Source organism: Fringilla coelebs (genome assembly GCF_963513975.1).
Source record: "Fringilla coelebs genome assembly, chromosome: 7".
In the NCBI taxonomy this organism is placed as follows: Eukaryota; Metazoa; Chordata; class Aves; order Passeriformes; family Fringillidae; genus Fringilla; species Fringilla coelebs.
Window position 1 is genome coordinate 15,266,087 of NC_140035.1, and position 23,706 is coordinate 15,289,792.

At 57.0% G+C, this 23,706-nt stretch overlaps 1 protein-coding gene across 19 annotated transcripts in view; it reads right to left on the reverse strand.

Moving 5' to 3' along the window:
* Positions 1 to 23,706, reverse strand: part of TNS1 (tensin 1) — a 54,925-nt gene that overhangs the window by 10,933 nt on the left and 20,286 nt on the right. For 6 of the 19 annotated variants that reach the window (XM_084209832.1, XM_084209823.1, XM_084209831.1 and 3 more), the window contains 7 exons: positions 14,407 to 16,107; positions 11,916 to 11,996; positions 8,008 to 8,186; positions 7,614 to 7,752; positions 5,204 to 5,299; positions 4,243 to 4,278; positions 729 to 927 (listed from right to left, as the gene is read on the reverse strand). In XM_084209832.1, coding sequence (XP_084065958.1) covers positions 729 to 927; positions 4,243 to 4,278; positions 5,204 to 5,299; positions 7,614 to 7,752; positions 8,008 to 8,186; positions 11,916 to 11,996; positions 14,407 to 16,107 — 2,431 coding nt within the window. The remainder of the gene's footprint in view (positions 1 to 728; positions 928 to 4,242; positions 4,279 to 5,203; positions 5,300 to 7,613; positions 7,753 to 8,007; positions 8,187 to 11,915; positions 11,997 to 14,406; positions 16,108 to 23,706) is intronic. The other 13 variants (XM_084209817.1, XM_084209833.1, XM_084209827.1 and 10 more) reach the window with 13 other exon arrangements.

Consider the following 23,706-nt stretch of genomic DNA (forward strand, 5'->3'; position numbering starts at 1 on the left):
GCTTGTGGCACACAGGGAAACTGAGGCACAGAGCCAGTCAGCTACTTGGTTGTTCAGAGGCAACCATGGGATGCTTCATGGAAGCAACTAGAGGCAGCTTTAGCTCCACCATGAATCCCAGTTCCACCTCAAAATATAACTCTCTGGGGAACAGAGCCTTTTTCCAGCTCTACTCCCAGCAAACACTTGATTTATTCTTCCCTGCCAGCCTGTGTGGTTGCAGAACATCTCATGGGCAGGGTAGACAGGGGACAGGGACAATGGCTCCATCTCACCCCAGAGGATTAATGCTCAGCCTAACGCAGGGCTAGGGGTTAGCACAACCCATCCCTCTTCCCACTCCAGGGGCCAGGTGAGAGGTTTCTGAGGTCCAGTAATCACCAAGTAACCAGCAAGTGACCCAGATTTCTGTTCTCAGGACACCAAAGTGTACAGCTGGCCAGGATACCCAAACCCTGCATGGAGAGATGTGGGTCTTTGCAAAGGCAGTTTCCATGTGGGAACAAGCACCATCCCTGGAGATGTTCAAGAAACAACTGAACATGGCACTTAGTGCTCTGATTTAGTTGGCTTGGTGGTATTCAGTCAAAGGCTGGACTCTGAGGATTTTGGATGTCTTTTCCAACCCTAATGATTCTGTGACTCTGTGACTGTGATTCTAAGCCTGTGCACTAGGCAGGGTTCAGCCCCAGCCCCACCAGTCCCTGGGACCTCTCCCACTGCCTTACCCATCCATGCTGTGAATAGGGCTGCTGGTGGAGACAGGGCTGGGGGCGATGAAGGAGTTGGAGAAAGTGCCATTCCTGGTGGGCACCTCGGGGCCTCCGGGCTGGGCAGCGGGCTGGGCAGCGGGCTGGGCAGCGGGCAGTGTCCCTCCCCTGCCCGTCGTGGCCGTGCGTGCCACTGACTCAACATAGCTCCTGGGCTCTGCAGCAAGAGAGAAGTGAAAACAGATGAGCCTACAGCTTGCATGGGAAAGGGGCCACACCCTTCCCAGGACCCACATTTCACATAAATGAAGGTTCTTGAGCTGATCTCCGCCAGATGAACATTTCTCCCTACCTCTTCCACCAGAGGTTGTACAAAAACACATCTGGCTCCTTCAAGACCTTGAAGTTGCTTCAAGAATGCTGAAGACCCCAGCCAGGACACGGGGAAGGGAGTCACCTCTTTCCCTGAGGGGGACTGGAACATGGGACCACGATCCCTTTGCCTGCCACAGCCCCTTCACCCTGCTCTGAGTCAGCGTCCCTCCCACCCAGGATGCCACAGAGAACACGTCCTGCTCCCTGTTCATCCACAGCCCCTAAAAATAGAGCCAGTGACTGCCCAGCCTGCGCTGACTCACACAGGACTGATGACAATGCCCTGTCATCCCTGCCCTCTGTGGCCCACCTCTGCCAGTCATCTCCAGCAGCAGACAAGAGGGCAACTCCAGCAATTTCCACTGCAGCATCCAACACTTTCACTCCCAGCCCAGCTTGAAACCAGAGCCCATGAGCACAATCAAGAAAAGCAATTTTCCTTTAGAGCCGCCAAGCTGTCCCGTGCCAGGAGCAGCGGGCTGGGCTGGCCATTACCAGCCATGGCAGACACCAGACCCAGCCCTCTCTCATACCTTGCCCCCTCCCCCCTGTTCCACCCAGGCTGGACCCCATCCCTATGACAGCCTCCACAGGCCCTGCCAAAGCTGCACCAGAGGAAGGGGCTGCAGCTTCAGTCCCATTCCCCCAAGCCCTGCAGCCATGTCACACCTCAGCTGGCCCTACACAAGATCCACTGGCATCAAATCCTATGGGCCAAGCAGCCTTGCTGGTCCCTGGCTCCAGGCTGGCCATGCCCAAAGCAGCTCTGCAGTAGTAATTAGCATTACAAACATTATTATTGTTATTATTAGTCATAACAGCTGGGCTCTGGCTCAGCCTGCTGGCAAGCTGGCCTGCTCACAGTCAGTAACGCCAATGCACAGCTCCACGTTCCGAGCTGGAGCAGAGACATGCAAGGAAAAAGACTGTCATAGGTCCCACTCCTTCCCCCACAGCATCTCTGTGCCCCATCTGTCTGTGGAGGGGGGAGGAGGAGTCCCTCCCTTGGGCTGATGGCCCCGGCTAAAAACCCTAGGAAAGATGTGAGCCAAAACCAGACCATGGACCTCTACACAGGCTGGGTACCAGCATCTAAGGCAGGACATCCTGAGTGACAGGGATGAGGCCCTACCCAGGGCAGCTGCAAGAAATCCATTGCAGCTTAGGTAATTAAATTAATTTCACAGCTACTCACTTTTCCCCTTCCCAGCTCCCCAGCCCAGACTAAAATTAGCCAGACAGTACGTATGAGTCAGCCTGCAAGAGGTTAGGACCATAGGGCTGTGAAAATGCCAGCCCCTCCTAAAAAGGCAGGAGCAGGGGGCTTGGGGGCTGTGCCACAGGGAGGTGTGTGGCCATGGGCACAGGTTCCAGTACATTGATTCAACACAGGACAGGAGAAAAGAAAAGTTAGAAGTTTCAGGCAGGATTTTTTTTAGGCTGAAAAAATCTGATCTTGCCTCCTTGTGTTTTCTTGGAAGGAACTCTGGAGATGGGAAAATGGGTGGGAAATACAGAAATTCTGAGTCACCAAGGAGATGGGCATTTGTTTGGGAATCCCAAATCCAAGCAGGGCTGCACGCTGGCCAGAAATCCCCAGTGCTGCATCTGTGTCAGGCTGTTTTAAAGCCTCCTCAGAGCTGACAGCCACATCCTGAGCTCCCACACTGCCAAAGCATCTTCCAACCCCATACAGAGGGCAGCCATTCCAGCTGGGATCTGCTAGGCAGAGCACAGAGGGACAGGGACTGCCCCTCCTGGAGTGTGGCTCCTGGAATGTGTGGCTAAGTGCAGAGGGCCCTAAGCCAGCAGTAAGCCAAAACACCAGTCCCTTCTCAGAACTGTAAATTCCCCAAAATGCCCAAAAATGTCATTTTCCAGAGGATGAAGCAGGGCAAGAGGCCTATGGTGGCCACACAGCCTGAGCAGTGCAGGGTCACTGGACATCCTTGCTTGGGGGTCAACCATCATGCAAGGGGACAGAGATGTAGGACAGCTTGAGTTCCTGAGGGTGGGAAGGAGATGAGAGGCAATGTTTGAGTCTTTGGAGGCTTAAAGCTGCACAGAAATGGTAAAGCTTGGGAGAACTTACAGGGTAAAAGCCTAGTTTTATCCCAGCTTTGCTTCCTTTAATGTATCCAAAAAGCCATAACTGAAAAATCAGTTCTGAAAGTAGAACATTTTTTTCAAGCAAACACTTTCTCCACTATCACACAGTGTTCAGGTTTTGTTTGTGTGCATTTGAGAAACTTCCAAGGAGAAATGCTGATGGCTGCTAGGGCTAGAGGAAGCACCACACCCACCAAGAAGAGACACACTTTACCCAAAACCCATCCTGAACATACAGTTCCTCATCCCAGCTCAGAGGGCGCAAAAATGCATTAAAAGAGGAAGCAAAACCACCCAACAACTGTTACCTAGCAGGCAGCACTCCAAGGAATCATAGCCACTCCCAAATCCTCTGTCCCCACACGACATGTGCCATCCCAGAACCCACAGTGCCTGCGCCGTCAGCACAGCCACACTTGGACTGATGTCCCAGCTCAGCCCCATCCTTGGCATCCCCAAAGTGGCACAACCCAGAGACAGGAGAGGTGGGGGGAATTTGGGCAGCTGCCTGATGGGCAGAAGATGAGCACCAGCTGCTGGTGCTGCACCGCTGCCCAGCCGGCTGTGCTGGCAACACACTGGTGGCCTCTGCGCCTGCTGACCTTTTGTGCTGCACTTTGGTTTATTTTCACTCTGAATGGCAACAGCAAAGCCAAAAGGGGAGGGAAGGAGGCTAAAACTGGGGCTGTTGCTCCCAGATCCCCGCCAGGCTCATCCAAAGCTGGCTGTAGCATGCCAGCATCCCCAGCGTGCCACCAGTAAGGATGCGACTCACTGACAAAGAGCTCTCAGTCCCCAGGGATGACTGCCACACAGTGTGACAGACCTTCAGGTCCAACTTGGACCCTGAGAAATCCTACCATGACACAAGGCATGCTGTGCCCTCCTCTAAAGGGAGCAGCACAGGCAAGACTCAGGCTCCTACATCCCTGAGGGACAGCGCAAGGGAAGGCTGCTGGAACAGACTCCTGGGCCTGCTCTGAGAGACAGTCCCAAGAGTGAGGCTGCATGAGGAAGAGAGATACAGAGAAAGAAAAGCCTTTCTTACCTTCTTCAGAGTCACCGCCCGCTTCCCCTTCTAGCTCTGAGAGATGGAGGGGCAGGGGAGTGATGGGAGTGGGAAGAGGAGGAAGGGAGGTGCGAGACAGAAAGAGAAATCAGAGTTAAGCAGCTCTGCCTTGCTCAGGCAGGGGCACACAGAGCACAAAGGAGAGCCCCACACCTCCCAACACTGGAAGTGCCCCAAACTGAAACCCGGACTCAGACACCACCACATCACATCAACATCCCAGAAATGATGTCCAGAGCCCAGGAAGCTGGCTTCAGATGGGAAAGATGGAACAGTGCAGAAGAGAGAAACCAAAGGGCTGCTCCAAAAAGCCCAGCAAGCATAAAAAAGCATCAGCTCACCCTTGAGGGCAGAGGGATAAGGGTCTTGCAGTGTGAGCTCAATCAACCTGTGGCCCCCAGGCTCAGATGGGTTTGAGGAGGTCACACTCAGCCCTGAGCTGGCTCAGGAAGGGGCCTTTGGTGTTGGGGAGCAGTAAGGTCTGGCTTGGCAGGCTACTCCAGGACACATCCCCAGGACAGCAGGGCCTTTGCACTTAAAAGATTGCTGTCCAGGATGGAAAAAGCTCTGGATATTGTTCTGGCTGACAGGCTCAACTCCCAGAGAGCAAACTGTCTCCAGCTGTCCTAGGGAGGAGAAGGAATGTGGAGGGTGGGAGAGGGAAGAGTATGGGGTTAGGCAGGAAACAGGGCCACAGGGTTATCTAGTAGCCTTCACTGCTGAAGACCCCACTGTGTGGAGCCCCCCAGAGCAGCACCAACATCCCACATACTTACACAGTCCCAGAGGCCCCACAAAAGGCAACAAGGACCCCCATAGCCACCTGGCCCCAAAAGGGAGGTGGAAGTGCCTTCTCCAAACTAGGGACCCTTCCAGGGTATCCTCACAGATGCCCCCACAAAAAGACCTGCCTGCAGTCCCCACTCATGTCCGCACTCACCTCCCACTGGATGCAGCAGGATCTCAGCCGGGTTGTGGGGTTTCAGCCCCAGTGCTGAGAGCGGGGTCTTGGCCAGGCCAGGGGGAGAACGCACTGCTGGCACAGGGGACACAAGAAGGTTAGTGGAGGGGTGGGAGGTGATGCCTCAGAAAGGCTGGAGCTGCCCACGGGTTCAGAACCCCGTAGCCCATCCCACCCACTGGCTGCAAGGAAGGGCTGCTGAGAACACGAGATGCCCTCACATGAAGCAACACCCTGCAGAAGGATGCTGATCCCCCTCTTCATTTGGGAGAGGACACAGGGTGGGGGGTCACTGGGAACAAGCACCCTGCCCCACTGCAAAGCTGGCAGGATGGAGAAAGGGGGCAACTCCCATCAGGACAGGCCCAGACCCCATCTCCCAGCACCATCCCCATAAAGTCCCACCATAAAGACATGAAGCCCCTTTAATTTCCCCTATGTGAGCAGCCATCCCAACCCAGCTCTCCCACACCTGAACTCCTTTCTGCCAATTCCCACATCTTGCCAAGCTGGAACCCAGCTGTCCCAGAGCAGCTCATCAGCCCCACAAAAGGGACAGAAGGACTGCCAAAAAGCCCCTGCCCTCCAGACCAGCTCAATGGGTGGATGAGGATGTTCACACAGAGGGGTGGCAATGCACATGAGTTCTGCACCCCTGTGCCCAGACATACACACCAGGAGGAGCTGTGTATGTGTGTATGGCTATGGTATGGATGCCAGTGGGGTTTCACAGGGCAGGGCAGACCACCCCAAGCAGATTGCACCTCCTCTCCCCTCCTACTCACTGGGTTTGCCCCATCTCCCTGATGCTGTATTTTCCCATATCAGGGGAAACCTCAGGGCATCACCTTCAGCAAGAGAGACCAAAGGGCACGAGCCTCCAGCAGTGTCTGAATGTCTCTGACTGGTGGCACAGGCACAGGGCCTGTGGCGAGGCTGGGAGGCAGTGGGTGGTGGGAGGTCCAAAGGAAAGCCAGACCCTTGCCTGATGCCAGGTCCACCCAGCAGCCTGGGGCTGGAGCAGCTGAGCAGCCAAGTTCCTGGGAAACTAAGACAGCAGCACCTTCCCCAGTGGGTGTCTGATTCCCTCAAATCCAGCTGACCCCAATGCACAATGTCAGCTCACACCTCAGTTGGCTGATGAGCAGCAGGGTCCTCACAGGGCCAGGAATTCTCCAGGGACCACCATCTCCCAACAGAGGGAAGTTGCTCCCATATCCCTCAAGGCCACTTTGGCAAAGGCTGAAAGCTGCAACTTCAAGCTTCCCATGCTTCCCTGGCTGGTGCTGGATAAGCAGCACTGTCTCAGGGCCACGACCCCAGCCAGGCTGTTCCCGTCACCTCTGCAAGTGACTCATCTCCCAAAGCCACTGACCCACTGCCAAAGGAGCTGCTGCTGCCCCAGGGCCGAGCTCTCAGTCCCCAGGAACAACAGGGCCATTTCCGAGCTGCCAAACACCCCGGCAATGCTCCCACACTCGTCTCCTCATCCCGAGAGACAGGGCTCAAATATCAGAGGATTGCAGGGAAGGAAGAGCAACAGCACAGAAGAAAACTGTTAACTTTTCCAAGCCCCGTAGGCTGAGCTGTGGGGGGCAGGTGGCTTCACTGCAACCAGGACATGGCATCAGAAGGGGCTGTGCTCAGCCCAAGCATCCCCAAGCCTAGAGCATCCCTCAGCCTTCAGCCTACAGAAGTGTTTTAGAGGCGATGGGGGGGCTGTCATCTTTTTAATGGGTTTCCCAGTTGAACTGGCTGCTCCGTTGCACTGCTCTGGCCCGAGTCGTGCTGTGTCGACGTGTGGCTGCTCCTCAGGGCTCGTTGCTCAAGCTGGTCACACAAACCCAGTCCACACAAACCCACCGTGACTGAGACAGGGTAAGCCAGAACAGAGACGCTGCGCTGAAGGAGCAAGCTGCATGCAAAGAGCATCCCAGCCTTCTGCCCCTCCTGCCTTTGACACTGTGAGCAAGAAGTGATGTGGTGTGAGTCTGCCCTCCTGATGTTCAGTCCCTCCTGCCTCTCTCCCACTCGCCTGCCACTGCAGTTTTGCTTCTCTTCATGCCATGCCGGTAGGAAAAATGGGGAGATGCAGGATGGGATGGGGTCATAGCATGCCTCTCTTCTCATCCCACCAATATAAAACCCCAGTGAGTGGAGGGTGGGAAAAAGCCAAGAAGAGAGTGCCAAGCATGTGATGCTGAAGTAAGTGGTATGCTGACAGCAGCATGGAGTGGCAGGATGTGGAGGAGAAAGGAGGATGGAGAGGAGGAGTGGTTAAGATGGCGGTGGGTGTCTGGAACCTGGAGCTGTCTGACCCTTGGCAAATTTCTGGCTTGCCCAGAGCCACCCACCGAGCCCCTCTGCCTCCTGGAGGCATGGCACTTACAGGTGTTGGAGTAAGGGGTTTGTGGTGACACAGGGAAGGCTGGGGTGGGGGGAGAAATCTCACCGCCGCTGGAGGGTGGGCTGGTGGGGGAGGCACCCTCCATCTCCTCGAAAGCTTCCTTGTAGCTGTGGAGGTGAGGCTGGGGAGAGCAGGAGAAAAGAGTCAGTCCCATCCTTATGATGGGCACAAACCTCTAGGACACCCCAAGGAGAGGGCAGAGGGTGCAAAGGGAAAGGTTTCACCTCCTCCCTGCTAACTACCACCACCACCTCAAAAAGCATCACTGATCCCCAGCTCTGGGGATGCTGTGAATGCTGACCAAGCCACCCACCCCAGAGGCACATCTCCCCAGTCAGCCACCCCCCAAGCCCAGCAGCCCTCTACTCCAGCCCACCTCTTTGGGCCTCCCTCCAGGGTTGGCTGCGATGGTGCTGACCACCTCAGGTGAGAGCACGGTGGGGCTGCGGGGCGAGCTGGGCTCTGGTGAGCTCTTCTCATAGTGGCTGTCGCTGGGAGTCCGCTTGCGGGCAGGAACAGCGCTCTCCTCCAGAGGCTTCTCCCGGGACTGCACCCCTGCAGGGCAAGCACAGGGTGGCAGAGGAGTGAGGAGCTGAGATGGGGACCAGCAGGAGATGCTTCAGGCCTGACCTGAGAGGTCTCAGCTTCAGCACTCACCTGCACCAAACCCCCAGACCAGGATGGGTAGCTGGAGCAGATATACCCTACAACACTGACAGGTGATAGAGCAAGGTAGGGTTGTGGCTAGTGGCTGAAATGCTGCACTAGCCCTCCCAAGCACCATTAGATTTTCGGGGACAACAGCCTCCAGCAGTGGGTGCAAGGGGCAAGAGCATCCTGAGATTAGTCCAGACAGCCCATCCCTGCAGAGGAGAGAAGCAACGGGGCCTCCCAACAGCATCATAGTGGGAAATGACCAAATCAGACAGCACAAGGACAGCTGTATTCAGCCTGCATCCCTGCACCCACAGCCAGATGTGGCTTCAACCACAGCAGTGGAAAAAGCCTGGTTTTGTGAATCCCCAAGGCAGAGGGAGCACTGGATAAAGAAGAAAGAACTCATCAGAGGAATGGTGCAGGGAACCCTAAAAAAACACTGCTGCTCTGTCCCCAGTGCAAAGCCTCTCTAAAAGGAGAGATCAGCAACTCCCCTCCATCTCCCCCCAAACATCTTTCCCAGATCCCAGCAGTACGAGCCACCAATGCTCACAGGCTGGGGGAAAGAACAGAGCGACCAGGTCACCACAGAAGATTGGGTTTCTTGGGCTGTGGAGATCCCCTGGGCTGGGATAAAGCCCAAGAACACAAAGTTGGCACAGGGCAGGGCAGCTCTCCCAGAACCTGACAGTGCACAAACACACTTTCTATCCCACCTCGCCTGGTTAAGAGGTTAATCTGGGCTCATGGGTGATGTTGCTGAGTTCAGTGCACAGCAACCAAACCAAGTACCATGGGCACAGCTCAGAGCCCCATGAGACTCTCACTCCTGCCCACTAGCAGAGGTGACAACACTGTCCCCTCTACTTTTCCCACAATCGTTTAGCATTCGTGCTCCCCTTGGTCAGCACATTAGAGAAGAAAAAAAGAGTAAAAGGAAAAAAAGAAAAAAAAAAAAAGGAGAAAGGCCAGCATCACGCTCCAGGAAATGCACTTTTCAAACACCAACTCCTTTCCCACGGGCTGGCGGAGGAAAACCAGCCATCAGCTGCTTCCCCTCACTCCCGGGGGCTCCACATGGGACCCACGCCTCGCACCCGCTGACCTCCCCTCTTCGCTGCTCGGCACACACACCAGAGCCTTCCCGGCCCGGGGCAAGGGCTGGGAGGGCAGCGGGGAAGGAGGTGGCCTGGGCGCATTTCTAAATAATCAGCCCAGTGAATGGCAACAACAATAAAATCGCGGCTCGGGGGGAGAGGCGGCCAGGCTGCGAGGCGGGGGACTCGAGCCAACGGGGCTGGCTCCAGCCGCAGAGGCGGCCTGGAAAATTCCACTAAGAGCAGCTTTGAAACACAACTCCCGATCCTTTCTGCAGGTGCTCACCGGCACGGGAGATGGCCATTAAAAAGACCCGTGGAGAGAACAGGGGACCGCGAGGGTCCCTGGGAAGCTGTCTTGCAGGTATAGGCAGCATTGCATAGGGCCACCCCATATCTTTTGTCCTGCTCTTCACTTTAAGGGAAGAAAAAAAAAGAAGAAACTGAATCCTGCAGTTGTGAGCACAGGGAAAAACGAGATACAGGGGGGGGGAAAAAGCAAACTCTCATATTTTCTTTTTTTCCTTCCACTTTGTGCACTATGGGTTCTCCTGAACACTGCAGAAGCATCACCAGGAGGATCCCTTGGCCCATTCCAAAGTGAGCTGCAGGGCCCGAGCACTTCAGAGAGGCAGGGACTGGCTCCTCGAGCTGTGCACGCCTGCCTTGCTTTGCAGTTTTCATTTGGGAAGCACTAAACATGGCACATGGATGGAGCCTGGCTATCAGTGCACATCACGCATCTGCAGCATGGGACTCCCTCCCCTGCTCCATCCCCAGGGCTTCACGTCACCTAACCACAGGGTGCTGGATCTGGCCCATTGGGACACCCAGGAGCTCAGCAAGCCCTGGCTGCTCCACTCCCCAGACATGGAAAGCGGCAGGGGCCACAGGGAGGGGAGGGAGGAGAAGGGAAAAAAGGGACTCATTGTTCAGGAGCGGAGAGTGGGAAACTTCACAGGCCGCCCGGAGCAAAGCCTGGAGGAAACCCAGGCTCTGAGCATGGCTCCCCCGACCCCCTGGGTGATTTATGGGATGGAAACTATGCTTGAAAAACAAACTCTCCTTTCCCCAGCTTGCTTTGCCCCCTCAGCAGACATACAGCCTCCTTAGCCACGGTACTGTCACTGGTCTCCCAAGGACGCCGTGACTGGCTGCAAGATGGCAGATTCCTGTTCACAAAGGGGGAGCAGGAGCCTGCACCCCACTCCTCTCCCTCTCACCCAACACCTGTGGCACTGTCACTCCTCCTGCTGCTCATTTAAGTGCGTAACCTAGCACCAACCCACTGCCCTCAGATTCAGTACAGCTCTAGGGCTGGGGAAGGGCAGGGAGAACAACAGCTGGGAAAGGAGGAAACAGGAGCAATGGCACACACAGGTAATTTTGCAGCTGGGGAGACAGGTTTTAGACCAAATCAGGAGGCAGCTGCTTCTAGGCCATGAGATTCTAGAACTACTGCCTGGCAAGACCCAGGTCATATCCCTACAGTGGACAGGAGAGAACAAAGAAGCATCCCAAGGCCCTTGGGATATGGACGGGGACACAAAACACCCAGGGAAGAAAGATGCAAACTCTCTTCCTGCCTGCATGAGGAACAGATGCTGTCCTGTGCTGCTCCTCACCAGAGCCCAACTCACCCCATCCCGGCATAGACTGCTCCCCACATCCTGCCTGATTACCCCAAATGGGTACCATAAAATACCTTACTCTGTGCTGAGGACTGGGAGGGTTCAAACTTCTTTGGTCCTCCTGGGGAGAAACCCAAGATGCCAGTGGGGAGAGAAAGGTCACACAGAAAGATGGTGACTCCCCACTCCATCTCCCACCTTCTCCTTGCCCTGCAACAAGTGGGTGCACAAGCACCAAGCAGGTCACCAGCACACATCACCCAGGGCAAACTCACCTTCAAGGAGCAAAAGTCACACTGCATAAAATCCAGCCTCAGCAGCCCACACCCTTCAGCTGCACACCAAGACATGGGGATCCCTAAACTGACACAGGAGAGACCCTCCTGGGCTGACAACTGGCTATATCTGGGTTCTGTGAAGCTGCATACCAGCCCTTGCTTCCCAAGGGGTGAGCTATGGTCAGGGCAAAGCTTGGAGGGGATGCAGCAAGGGTCCAGAACTGGCCCAGCAATGAAAACCCCACCAGCAAGTAGTGCCAGGCTTGGATGAGATACAAAACCAAGCGTGGCCAGGGGAGTCTGTAACCAGGGCCAGGGGCTTCCCATCACTGGAGGAGCTGAGTGGGAGCCCTGACCATCACTCTGCTGAGAAAAGGGATCAATCCTCCATGGAAATGGTCTCCTGAGCCTCCCTCCATCCCACATCCATGCAACACACAGATCACTCAGCATGCATAGAGGAGGAAGGAAGAATGAGAGGGAAGGAGCGATGAGAAAAGATGGGAAAAGGAAGGAAGGATGAGAGGGGAGGAAGAATGCAAGAGAGGGAAGGAGAAGGATGCATGGGGAAGGTTGGAGAACAAGGAAGGAGGGAAAAGGAAGGAGGTGGAATGAACAAACCGGAGAAGGACCGCTGCTGGCTCAGAGGAGGACGGGGAACTTTGGTGCTCTTGTTGAGTTCCCTGAGCTTGGCGTTGTACTCTGCCAGCATACCAGGACAGGGAGTGCAAGGAGGGTGGGAGGTCACAGAGGACAGACACAGTCCCCCACAGAGAGAGGAAGGGGCAGACAGGACAAATGTCACGAGATACAACATGGGGGGAGAGAGAGAGAAAGAAGAGAAAATATTAGCTGGGATCCAACAGATGAGTCTGGGGTCATTTGGGGTCTGAAGGAGCTCTGTCTCTGCTTGGAGCTGCTTTTCCATCAGCCAACTTGCCTGGATCCAGGCACCACATAAACCCGTATGGGAAATCAATGGTGGCTCCTGGTCGCATATAGCCTTGTATAACACCACAATTGCCCCATCATCATCCTCTCAGGGATGGCACCATGCAGGTCCCCTTCATCACAGAATGCTCAGGGCTGGGACAAGATGGGGTGACCCCAGATGCCGTGCTAGGAGATGAGAGGGTCTTACAGGATGACAGGACCACCTCCCCTCTGTGGGGAGATGCTGGGCATGCCAGCACTGCCCTGTGTCATCTCTTCCCCTCCATCATCAGTGGGAAAGAGGAATGGAAGCATTCCCCCACCAAGAACGGAGGAGGTGTGAGATGCTCCTCATCTCTGTGCCAGGACACGCAGGCAATTTATAGCAGCAGGGAATGTAAACAAACATGTCCGTGCCCCACGGTCCCCGCTGGCTGTCCCCTCCCAGCGCTGGCTTCAGGACACCTCGTTCCCGCCAGAGGTCAGGCCACCCGCCTGCGCTGTCCCCACCTCAGCACAGAAGGCCCAGCTCCAGCAGAGACAGGTGGCCACAGGCTGGGGACCATCCCCCACATGCCTCTCTCCTGCCTGGGAAACCCAGTGGCTACAAGGGGAGGACAGTGACCCCAGCCCAGCCCTGAGGACCTGACTCAAGGTTGGGGGATGGATGTTTCTGGTAGACACCATCAAAAATACATTTCCCACACACTGCAAATACTCTTCCTCCTCTCCTTCGAACTGTCTACTTTTCCAGTCCATTTTAATTCTTCATATGGGGTGGCAGGGGAAGGCAGGCATGTGCTGTTTATAACATTAAATCCAGACATACAGCGCGGTTTGGGTATCCATGTGTCCTTAGGTTTGTTTAAATTCTTTGCAAAAGCCCCATGACCCTTTGTGAGTCTAATCTGGATCACAGAGGTCAGGTCCAGATGGATGCAAACTTCCTCCAACAACTCTATGACCCTCCTCAATCCCACTCCTGCCACTTGCACCCCTCCTGCCCCCCACCCTGTGACTCAGTCCCCACTCCTGGGAGGTTGATGCTGTTGGATTTTTCCAGCCAAGCCTTTTCCCCCTCCCTCTAATGCCGGGCGAGTTTCTGGACTGAGCACAGAGTTGGAAGGGACGGAGCTGCCAAGCCCCAGCATCACGAGCTGGCCCACAGCCCCTAACCCTTCCCAAATGTCACTCCACAATTGAACAACTGCAGCCGAAGCAGTGGGAAGGGAGGGCACCAAGCTGCCACAGCGCCATGGCACCTTCTTTCTGGGCAGCTGGGACACTCTTGTGTCCCCAAAGCCCCTAAGCTAGAACTGCAAGAGGGCAGGGGATTGGTGGATGCAGCTTGCCCTCCACAGCACAGAGCTAACGCCTTCATCCAGCCACAGCACTGACACTCAGCAGTGCATGCAGCCAAGCACCAAACCTCTCTGGTAGGGCTGAGGAATGTCTTTCCAGCCCCTGACCACTGCCCGACAGCTAGGTCCAAATTCGAACCACCCTGAGCCAAGCTAGGCAGAATTACAGCTGACAGACAAAAGCCTAGTTCCCAAAAGCCTAGTCCTCACTCCAGCAGCGCCCCAGCTGCCCAAGGAGGAGGTCTGAGCACCAAACTCAGAAATCCAGGGGGGAAAGAAGAGACTGAAATCAGGGATGAGCACAGAGACATCAAACACAAGGCAAGTAAAGTTCTCTGCTGGGACCCTATACCAGATCACGCTCCAGGCAGGGAGAACATCATGTCCAAGTGGGGTCCAGGCAGCACAACCTCAGCCAGAAATGAAAACATTTTCCTAAACTCTCCATATTCTCCCCAAAAGAAAGATATTCCCATGAGATCCAGTGACTAGCCTAGCTACCAGGGACAGACCAGCCCTGTTACCTTAACAGGATAGGGTGGATCTGACACCCTCAGCCACCCCTTCCCACCTCTGGGCAATGCTGCTGCAGACAGCAAGCTGCAAATGAGGATCTCAGCAAAGAAGAGCAGCACAGGCTGCTCCCGTGCCCTGCATGTCTCCATGGCAGGTGGCTCAGTCCCAAGCCCAGATCCAGCACAGACAAGGAGTCTCCACATCACTTATCCCCAGCTCTACCATGCATGCCACCCCCGTGTGCTCCAGCACCTCGGGACATGCGATCCTCCCCATCCCCCCAAGGAATCAAAGGATCCTACCTGCCACCCTGTGGGCCACCAGGCCCTCCAGATTCAAAGGCTCTTCTGCCGACCTCGACAGGTCTTCATAGCTCTCCGGTCCCTTCAGGGGCATCTGGTTTTGTGCTGGGACGGTGGGGGAAGGTGGGGAGGAGGTGAGTTGCTGCTGAGACCCCACAGGGCTGTAGCACGAGGTGCTGAGTGGGGCAGTGCCCATCTGTGCTCCGGCCGGGGCATGGCTGTAGCTCCTGGGCTCTGGCAGCGGTGCCAGCTGGTAGCTGTAGGGTGAATAGGCTTCCCGATAATCGTGCACCCCGTAGTCCAGCTCTCCAGGAGAATAGGCTTTGCCCCCGGGCTCAGAGACCACGGGGCTCACAGACGTGCCGAAGGACCTCGGCTGGGCCACCTGCGGAGTTGGCCGGGCGTAGAGACCAGCAATGGGCTGGGTGGAGAGGGAGGAGGGCAGGGGTCCGGCTGGCCTGTCCTGACGGGAGGTGGCAGGCACACTCTGCGACTTGTGGACGGCAGGTGCGAGGTCCAGCATGAGGACATCCAGTGCTTCGATGGACTGCTCAATCTCCCGGCGAGAGGGCGCCCGGGGGAATTCAGGCATGCTGTGGCTGTGTGGGGGCACCGTCTGCAGCGGGCTGGGCTGGGGGCTGCAGCTAGAGATGCTGGGGCTGTGGCTCTCCATGCCGCCCTCCTGCAGCCGAGAAGGTGGCCGGCTTCCTCCTTGCTGTTGCCAGGAATTCAAGCCCCTCTGCACAGCCTCCCGGCTGCTGGTACTGCGAGCCGGGGCCTGGGGCAGCGCCGGGTTCGCATCGTACTTGGCAGTGTCCACTGCCGGGAAGGACCGGGAGCGGTAGGTTCCAGGGTGGTCGTAGGCGTACAGGTAGGGCTGGGAGCTGGGCAGTGGCTGAGGCTGGAGCCACCCTGGGGCATGGGAGCCCTGTAGGCGCTGTGGGTAGCCAGCCAGGTGCTCCTGAGTGGATGCCGAGGGCCTCAAGGAAGGCAGCGTGTCACGGAGGTGGTGGCCCATCAGGGTGTTCTGGTTGTTGTAGGGGTAGCCACCGTTGGAGAGCGGCTCACCATCGTACAGCCCCTCCTTCAGCAGCTTCTCAGCCCCATTGCAGCTCGAGGGGCCATTGGGCAGGGAGGACAGGCTGCCCACCCGAGGAGCCTCCTGGTAGCCGGTCTCACTGGCAGTGGTGGTACCATCCAAGGAGGAGAGCGTGCCCAGGCTGCCCACGCTGTGCCCATCTTGGTTGGGCAGCTCATCATCCAAGATATCCGTCTCCCGCTCGGCCACCAGTGCCGCGGCGTTCCCATTGACGTGCACCTGAGCCGGCACCACGTGGCGGCCCGGCATGGCGGGCAGGCGTGCCGGCACGGGGCCGGGCACGTGGTTGTGCATGGGCGGCGCGCTCTCCAAGCCAAAGCCAACTAGGAGACGATCCAGCTCCTGCTTCTCCTCAGGACTCAGCACCGCCTGGCCACTGGGTGCCCCGGTCACCCCCGGCTCATCGGTCCGGTCGGTCTTGGTGGAGGCGGTGGAGTTGCCCGAGTCGCTGCTCACTGAGAGTGTGTGCTCGACGTGGTTGGGTGCTGCCGAGAGCGGGAGTCGGGCAGCGTTGACGGCACCGGTGCTGCCGTGGAGGGAGTCTTTCTTCTTCACTTTAGCGTAGAGGCTCCCATCCAGGGGCCCTTGTGTATGCCCAACCTCTGCAAGGGGAGAAACGAACACGAGACCCCAGATCAATTGCTGGCTCTCTGCACGGAGCTAATGGGTCCCATTAGCCGGTGATTTCGATTTCTTCCGTGTGCCAGAACACTTAACGACCAGCATCGATGTCTCCTCGGCACCCTCCACACTCCCACCGGCGCCACCATGCAAGAGACATCGCAGCCAGGTCCTCCCCAACCCCACGCCCCCACAGCCCCCCCAGACTCGCACGCAAGCGCTGCCTGCTCCACTGGGATCCACCAAATATCCCATGCGCTATTTCCAGGCATCATTCCTGGCAATTCTCCTCCACGGTTGGCAGGGGCCGGGGCTACCCACACAGTCAGCGATCGCTGCTCCGCAGGGCTCATCCAGCCTCAAAGGGCCATGTGGCACCAGGGAGGCAAAAAGGGAGGGTGGAGGAGATGCACCACAGGCCGTAGGAGGACGGGTGGAGGCAATCAGTATGTGGCCTCGTAGCTCTTTGTGTCTCCAGCTGGATGGATGTACTCAGCCCACGGGTGAAGGACAGATGAACCACAGACCCACCTTTCCTCCCCCTGCCCACTCTCCTCCCAGATAATGCACGGATCCAGCCACACAGACATCCTTGACTTTTTCTTCCCTGACTACAGACAGGCTCCCACCCTTTCTGTTCTTTCCCTTCCCTCTCTCAGGCCAGGTCAAGATGCCCTAGAGCTTCTGCACCGACACTGCCACTGGCCAACCCTGAACATGCAGCATCTCCTCCACAGGAAGGTCCTGGCACCGTGATTCAAGGGGCAGCTGGCTCTGCTCCACAGCCCCAAAAGGCTGAGGGCAACCAGGGCATGGCAGCATCATCACCAGTAATCCTGCACTCCAGCTCTGAGCCCCCCAGCTTCCATCACACCCATCAGCACCAACAAGACAACCAGCTGCACCCCTTAAACCTTTCCAAGTGGGGCAGAGAGATTTTGGGGGTACAGAGAGACCTTGGCCACTGACAGTAATGGCTACATCCTCCCCTGCCAGAGCTGCACAGCACAGACCAGGCTGCAGAGTTTTGTTTTTCCAGCTCCCTGACGAGGTTTCCTGGAAGGTCCCGCGAGCAGTGTTAAACACTTTCTTTTGGAGGAAAAAATGACTCTTCCCTGGCGGGGGGCCAGGCAGCTGACTCAGGGACGGAAGACGGCCCTAACACGATAGTGTGAAATCAGAGCAGTCCTATCTGCAAGCAAAACACTTCCGAGCCGGGACAGCTTAACCAGGCCGCTGCACCCGCACCCCGGCAGCTCCCACGCCAACAACCCCCCTCACCACAAAGCACAGGAGGGCAATAACACTGAGCCCAACTCCTACAAAGTCAGGGCCCTCTCCTCGTTGCTGATTTTCCACTCCTGAGTGGAAAATGGCAGTATCCCAAGGAGGCAGCTGAGCCCCAAAGCCACCCATTGGCTTGAAGATGTCTCAGGACCACGCAGCAAGGTCCTCTCTGGGCACTTGGTATGGGAAAGAGTGAGAATTTCTCCCAGAGACTCAGAGCTTCTTCATCCAGCCAGTAAAGCCAGGAGCCAGTAGCAGTTGTCTCCACAACACCTCCAATACTGGGGAAAAGGGTAAGAAAAGGAGGGAAACCCTTTCCATGGAGGGAAAAACAGAAAATCAGCATATGCAGGGGCAGAGTCAATGCTGGACAGGCTGAGACACTGCTTGGAGACGGGCGGAAAGGCACAGCCCTCCTGTCTGAAGGCAGTGATGGTGCTGGCTGGTCTCGAGAAACAGGGCAAAAGCCAGGATGGGGGCTGGGAGAACAACGGCAGAGGAACAGAAAGGAAAAGAGAATAAATAAATATAAATGCAACCACGTGGTGCCAAGGGAGAAAATAGACAGGAAAGGCTTTAATTACTCTTTGGGCTGGGTACTGTCCCATGGCTGGGAGAAATGTCTCCAAGAGAGGTGAGGATGGGGCACAATGCAGTTCATGGCAGAGACAGAAAGCCCCAACTGCTACGCCCCACCTTCCCCAGAACCTCTGACGAGGAGGGGACACAGGGGGGCTGGTGGCCACCTACTCCCCACCCAGACCCCCCAAGAGCAGTAGCAGGGTAGTAAGCAAGGAACAGCCTGTGACAGCTCAGCCATCAGCCAAGTCCTAAGGCTACTCTGCCCCACACCTGATTGTTCATCCTGTCTTCAACCCCATGTACCTCCTGGGCTCTGATGCCATGAGACAAATCCTGCTGTTGCTGCCATTCCAAAGCCTCCTCCACTATCCCTGGGCCACACTACCTCTCATATGACTATATGACTTTGTCACGTAAGAAGTTGAATACAAAACAAAATAAAAAAAAAAAACAAAATAAAATAAAATAAAAATAAAAACTAAGGGATAATGCAACAGAACGCCTTAGCCAAACCAGCCACCCTCAAAGCAGCAGGCTCTCAGCACCCCATTTGCAAAGAGTCTGCAGCTCCCAGCAAGGTCAGATTTCATCCCTGAAGGTCGGAGTAGCTCCTGCCTGGCAGACTGTGCCATCCCATCGTGGGCTGGGTTTGCCCTGGGCTCAGCCCCGGACGCAGCTCTGCCATGGCTCTATCTGCTCCAGCTGTACGGAGGCAGCTGCGGGAAGCACCGAGCCCAGTCTGGTCCCAGCCCTGCCGCCAGGCTCGCTGCCCTAGAGGAGAAATGCTCTGTCCTCTCTCTCTAGCACCCTGTGACTACATCCAGTAAAAAAAAATGGTCCAGGACAAGTGTCACAGTACCGAGGGGGTGAGCTCGCATCCCCAAAATCCCAAATCCTGTCCACAGCTCTGCACCGGTGCAGAAGATCAGGCTGAAGCATCACCGTGTCTCCCCCTGACGTGGCCCCAGCAGCATCCCACCTGCTGCCTCCACTCCCCACGCAGAGTTCTGGCCCCAATGCACTTCTGGAGCATCAGCCCGCAGGGAAGACCCCGGGGTCCCGGGACCCTTTGCAGGATGTAGGGTGTGAGCAGAATCTCACATGGAAGAGTTTAGCCTCCTTGTCTCTGGTTTCATCCTGTAACCAGATAGGATGGCACGGAGCAACCCCAGTCCAAGCCGTGGGTCACCACACAACGAATTCACCAGGCCAGCCCCGAGACCAAAGAGAAGCAAAGTCAGGACTTACCAAAAGGGACGGGGATTAAAAGATCCGAGGCGAAGGGAAGGAGCAGGCAGCAAAATCCCTTTCCTTCACCCCTTCCAGCCCCAGAGCCTTCCAGGGGCACCCGGTGTGGTGGCAGCTCCAACGGCGTCCACAGCCAGCCCCGTGTGTCCGTCCAGGACAGGAGCCGACGGCCTGGAGCTGGCTTGGGCTGGCGTTTGTCCCTTTGGCTTTGCTTTCCCTCTCGCGGAGGGAGCTATTCCCTTCCAGCGCCGTGTCCCGCGGGGCCGCGAGAGGGGTACCGGGACGGCGGCGGGGCGCCGGAAGGGGTGGGATACGGGGAACCCCAGGACACGGGGAGCTGGAGGAGAGGATGGAGGAGCCGAAGGTGGGAGAGGCCGGAGATGGGATGGAAGCGAGGAGGTGCGGCTGTGCTCCCCTCCGCCCCAGACCACACAGGGGCCACAGGGAGGAGCGGGAGGGGAAGGGGAGCGGCGCGGGGAGGGCGGCGGGGCCGCCCAAGCTCCAGCCCCAGCCCGAGTTAACCTCGGTGAGGTGCGGAGAGGGTGGGAGCCATGGAGGGAGGACAGCCAGACAGACAGCTTCCAGCTATGAATATTAACTACTTCCTCCACAGGCAGGGCTCTGCCGCGTTAACTGTTTCCTAGGCAGGACAGACAGCCGGACAGCTGGACAGCCTGCCCACCTTGCACCGTCCACTGAGCATCACCCTGCTGGGTGATCCCCTCATTTGGGACACCCAGCCCTGCCCAGCCCCTGTGTGCATGCGTCACACCTGTCCCCAAAGAGCAGCGACACATTCGGGGGGCGATGTCCTTCCAAGCCACACATGATGCTGAAACCCAGACGGGTCTGCAAATTCAAGTGTCTTGCTGGAGACTTGAGTTTCTGCATCTGAAATAACTACACAGCTAAAGAGGGGTGGAAACCAGCCACGGACAAGCCACCAACCCTGCCGACCCATTTTCACAATCCCCTGCCAGCACCATGAGCACAGCACAGACATTCCAGCCCTGTTTTCAGGATGTACACACTGCCCTGCTCTGTGACAGGACGTATGGCATGATCCTACCCACTCCAGAGCTCTCTGAGACCAAACTGCTCCACCCCAAGCAAAATCCGTGCTGGAATGGTGCTCACAATTTGCTCGTCCAGGTGACAGCAAGCCCACCCCACATCCAGGCCCCTGCCTGAACCCATGCTCAGGACTCCGCTCCTCAATTGATCCAATATACTCAGCAAAACGTGAGGCTCCCTCCACTCTAATCCCCCAAACCGCGTTTCCCACACCCCCACGGATGACGGCAGGGGATGAGAGCAGTGTTTCCAGCCGGCCCCCTGACTCACAGCCCTGTTTGCTCCCAGATGCTCCCGCACGCCAAGCCAGCGTCCTTCCAAAACCTCCTGCTTATTTTTTGTCCCGGCTGTCTCAGCTGCAGGAGGACAGAGCTCCCCACGGCTGCCATGGGACAACCCCAGCCCTAAGCACACAACTGCTATAAGTTTTGACTTCAAGGACAGTTTAAAGGGGGAAGAGAAGGGGCTGAGTTTCTGCCAGCTGGTCTCTCTTTCCCTGCATCCCAGCCCTGCCTGGTTCCCAGTCCCAGTGGGAACAAATCCCACCCCCCCACCCTACATGACAACCCCAAATACCAGGTCAGAGGACAGATCCTGCCTGGGAATAGCCACAAAATGTCTAGCCAAGCCTGTAGATGCTTCAACATTTCACCCGTGGGGAATAATCAGTAGCAAGGGGGACACTCCCTGTGAATTCCTATGCAGATTCCCACTGCCCTCCAAAATGCCCACCTCAACACACCCTTACCTTGCAGCAGATGGAGCAGAGAGCAGTGGAGAGGGGCAGAATAAGGAAGGGGAAGTGAATTCCTTCAGCTTTAGTCAGCTGGTGAAGGCAAGAGGAGAGCCAGTGGCCCCCCTCCCCACCAAGCCTGGCCTAGGGACCGATCCAGCTGCCGGGGGAGAGCAGCAGCCCGCCAGCAGCTCCAGCAATGGATTTAACAGCTCTGGCCTGGACCATTTGGCTCTCCACCTCTGCACAGCCTGGCCTGCCCTCCTGGGCAGCCTCAGCCCCTCCTGGTAAGTGGGACAGGATTTGACCCCACTAGGAAAGGTGTACCCATGAGATGCTGGCCCTCCTGGGGGACAAACAGATGACAGCGACCCCATAGAGGGGCTTTCTCCTGCATGGAAAAGCACAGCATCAGCATCCAGCTCCATTTGTGGGGCTCCAGGACCCCCTGACCTTTGCCACATGTGGTTCAGGCTCTGATGTGACCTCCCCTCAATGGAAGGGTGGGATGCTCATCCCAGTCTCCACCCCAGCCAGCCCTGCCCTGTGAGTGGGAATGTGTGGGAAGACAGGGATGAGCTGCAGGGGAGCCCTATGCCAGAACCATGACTCAGGTGGGGATTTAGCAACTCTCTCGCAGATGTTGGATTTGGCCAGGCACTGGTCACTCTCTTCCCAGCCTGGTAAAGAGACAGGGCAGGCAGTGCCAGCCCAGGGTGGGTCCAAGGACCAGTGGTTACAGGGAGGTGCTGTAACCATTTCACATTTTCTCACCCCAGGATGGCAGAGCTTGGGGTTCCCCCAAAACAGTCACACATCCAGACCTTGAGGACAACCTGTCCACTGACTCCATGCCAGCCTCAGCACCCTGTTCTCTATCAGCACTGGTTTTCTCACCAAAACCAAACCAGGCCATAAATTATCTCCAGACAGTTACAGCATCTGCAGAACCCCAGAATTTCTCTGCAGTGATCTTCCAATCAGCTGTAAGCCCAGCAGTGCCACATCCCGCTGCCAGCCTCCTCCTGCCTCTCTGGAGCCAGCTTGGCACCCCAAGGAGAGCTACCACAGTGCTGGCAACTGCAAAATCAGCCAGAGGATGAAGCATGCCATCACCTCCCTTCAGCCTTCAAACACCCTCAGCCAATCAATGGCCATGGGACTGCAGCAAGAACCTACCAAGCTGCCACTGCTGACCCCAAAGCCCCTTCAAGGAGGAGGAAGGAGGGCAGGCAGAGCATTTGGCTTCCCCATGCTGTGCAGACATGGCTGAGGGGCAGAAGGACGGGCTGTGGGGGCATCCCACTCTCCCTAAGGGCCACAAGGCAGCCCAAACATGGTGGGCAGCAGAGACCCTGCCTGAGTAAAGCAGGAGGGTGAGTTCACTGATGGGGCCAGCCTGTCCCTTGAAAGCGGCTCACGTCCTCTCAGCCAGAGAGCAAGATGTGGTGGTACAGATCCCCCTCTCATGCCCCCTGCTCTGGAAGGACTTAGTCAACAGATGACCCCACTGCAAATAAGATTCCCCTTCTCCAAGTCCCCAGAGATAAGCACAGCAGAGGTGAGGGGAACGCCAGGACAGGCACCATCCCCAGCCACCCGCCTGTCCCTCCAGCTCTGGGGTCCCACAGGACCATCCCACCCTGGCAGGCACCCCCCAGCCCTTATGGGTGCTCCATACTGAGACAAAGCTGCTGGAGAAAGGGCATCCACCTGCAGTGAGAGGGGCCGTGGCCAGCGGAGAGGCGGCATGGGGGAACCCACCGTGCGGCAGGCGATCCCGATCCCGTCGGCCCGGGCTGCAGCGGCCGTCTGCGGGGAGCCTTCGGCGGGTGGCAGGACGGCAGTGGCGGGGACAAGGAGCAGCGGCTGATCCCAGCCCGGCGTGGGTCCTGGTGCCAACCTCACCCCCCTCCGCCCCCGGACGCCGCTTGCTCACGCCTGGTGGTGCCAAAAATGTGGCGTGCAATTCCCTGACCAAATAAGGCAAGAACGACCATAAACAGGGACCCCCCCCCGCACCGCCAGACACCAGAGTCCCCATCCCGGCTTGGGACAGGCTGGAAAAGAGGAGAAGTGACAAGAGAGAGGGAAAAAGATGGGAGCCCCTCGAGCCCATGCTGACTCCCACCACCACTGCTCAAAGTGCCCCATGAGACAGCTGGGAAAGACCCCTTACAGATGGGCTTCTTGCAGCTGCTTCTGCTGACATAGGTCAGAGGGCAGCCTTCTGCCTGTGGCTTCACCCTTGCACAGTCCCAGATCATCTCCAAACTGGGACAGTGTTTACAAATTCAAGGTGCCCTCACTCCCTACTGCCACCCTTCCCGGCACAGAGGACAGCCCAGTCAGTGCATGGAGGGACCTCCACAGCCCTGACACCTGCTAAGACCCCTAAGGGGGAATGGAGAGGAGCCCCAGGGTACTTCTGCAGCCCCAATATTCACCAAGACCCCCCCGAGAGTACAGAGATGAGTCCTGGGGTACCCCTGCAGCCCTGTGAGGGGCTGGGGTGCAGAAACTCTGGCCCAGGGTCCAGAGGGGAACACATGCAATGAGGCACTATGCAGGCAGGAGGGGACTTCCACGCAGTCTTGCCAGCTTGAGGCTGGACCCACAGTTCCCCAGCCTGCACATAGCCCACAGCTGAGCCTGC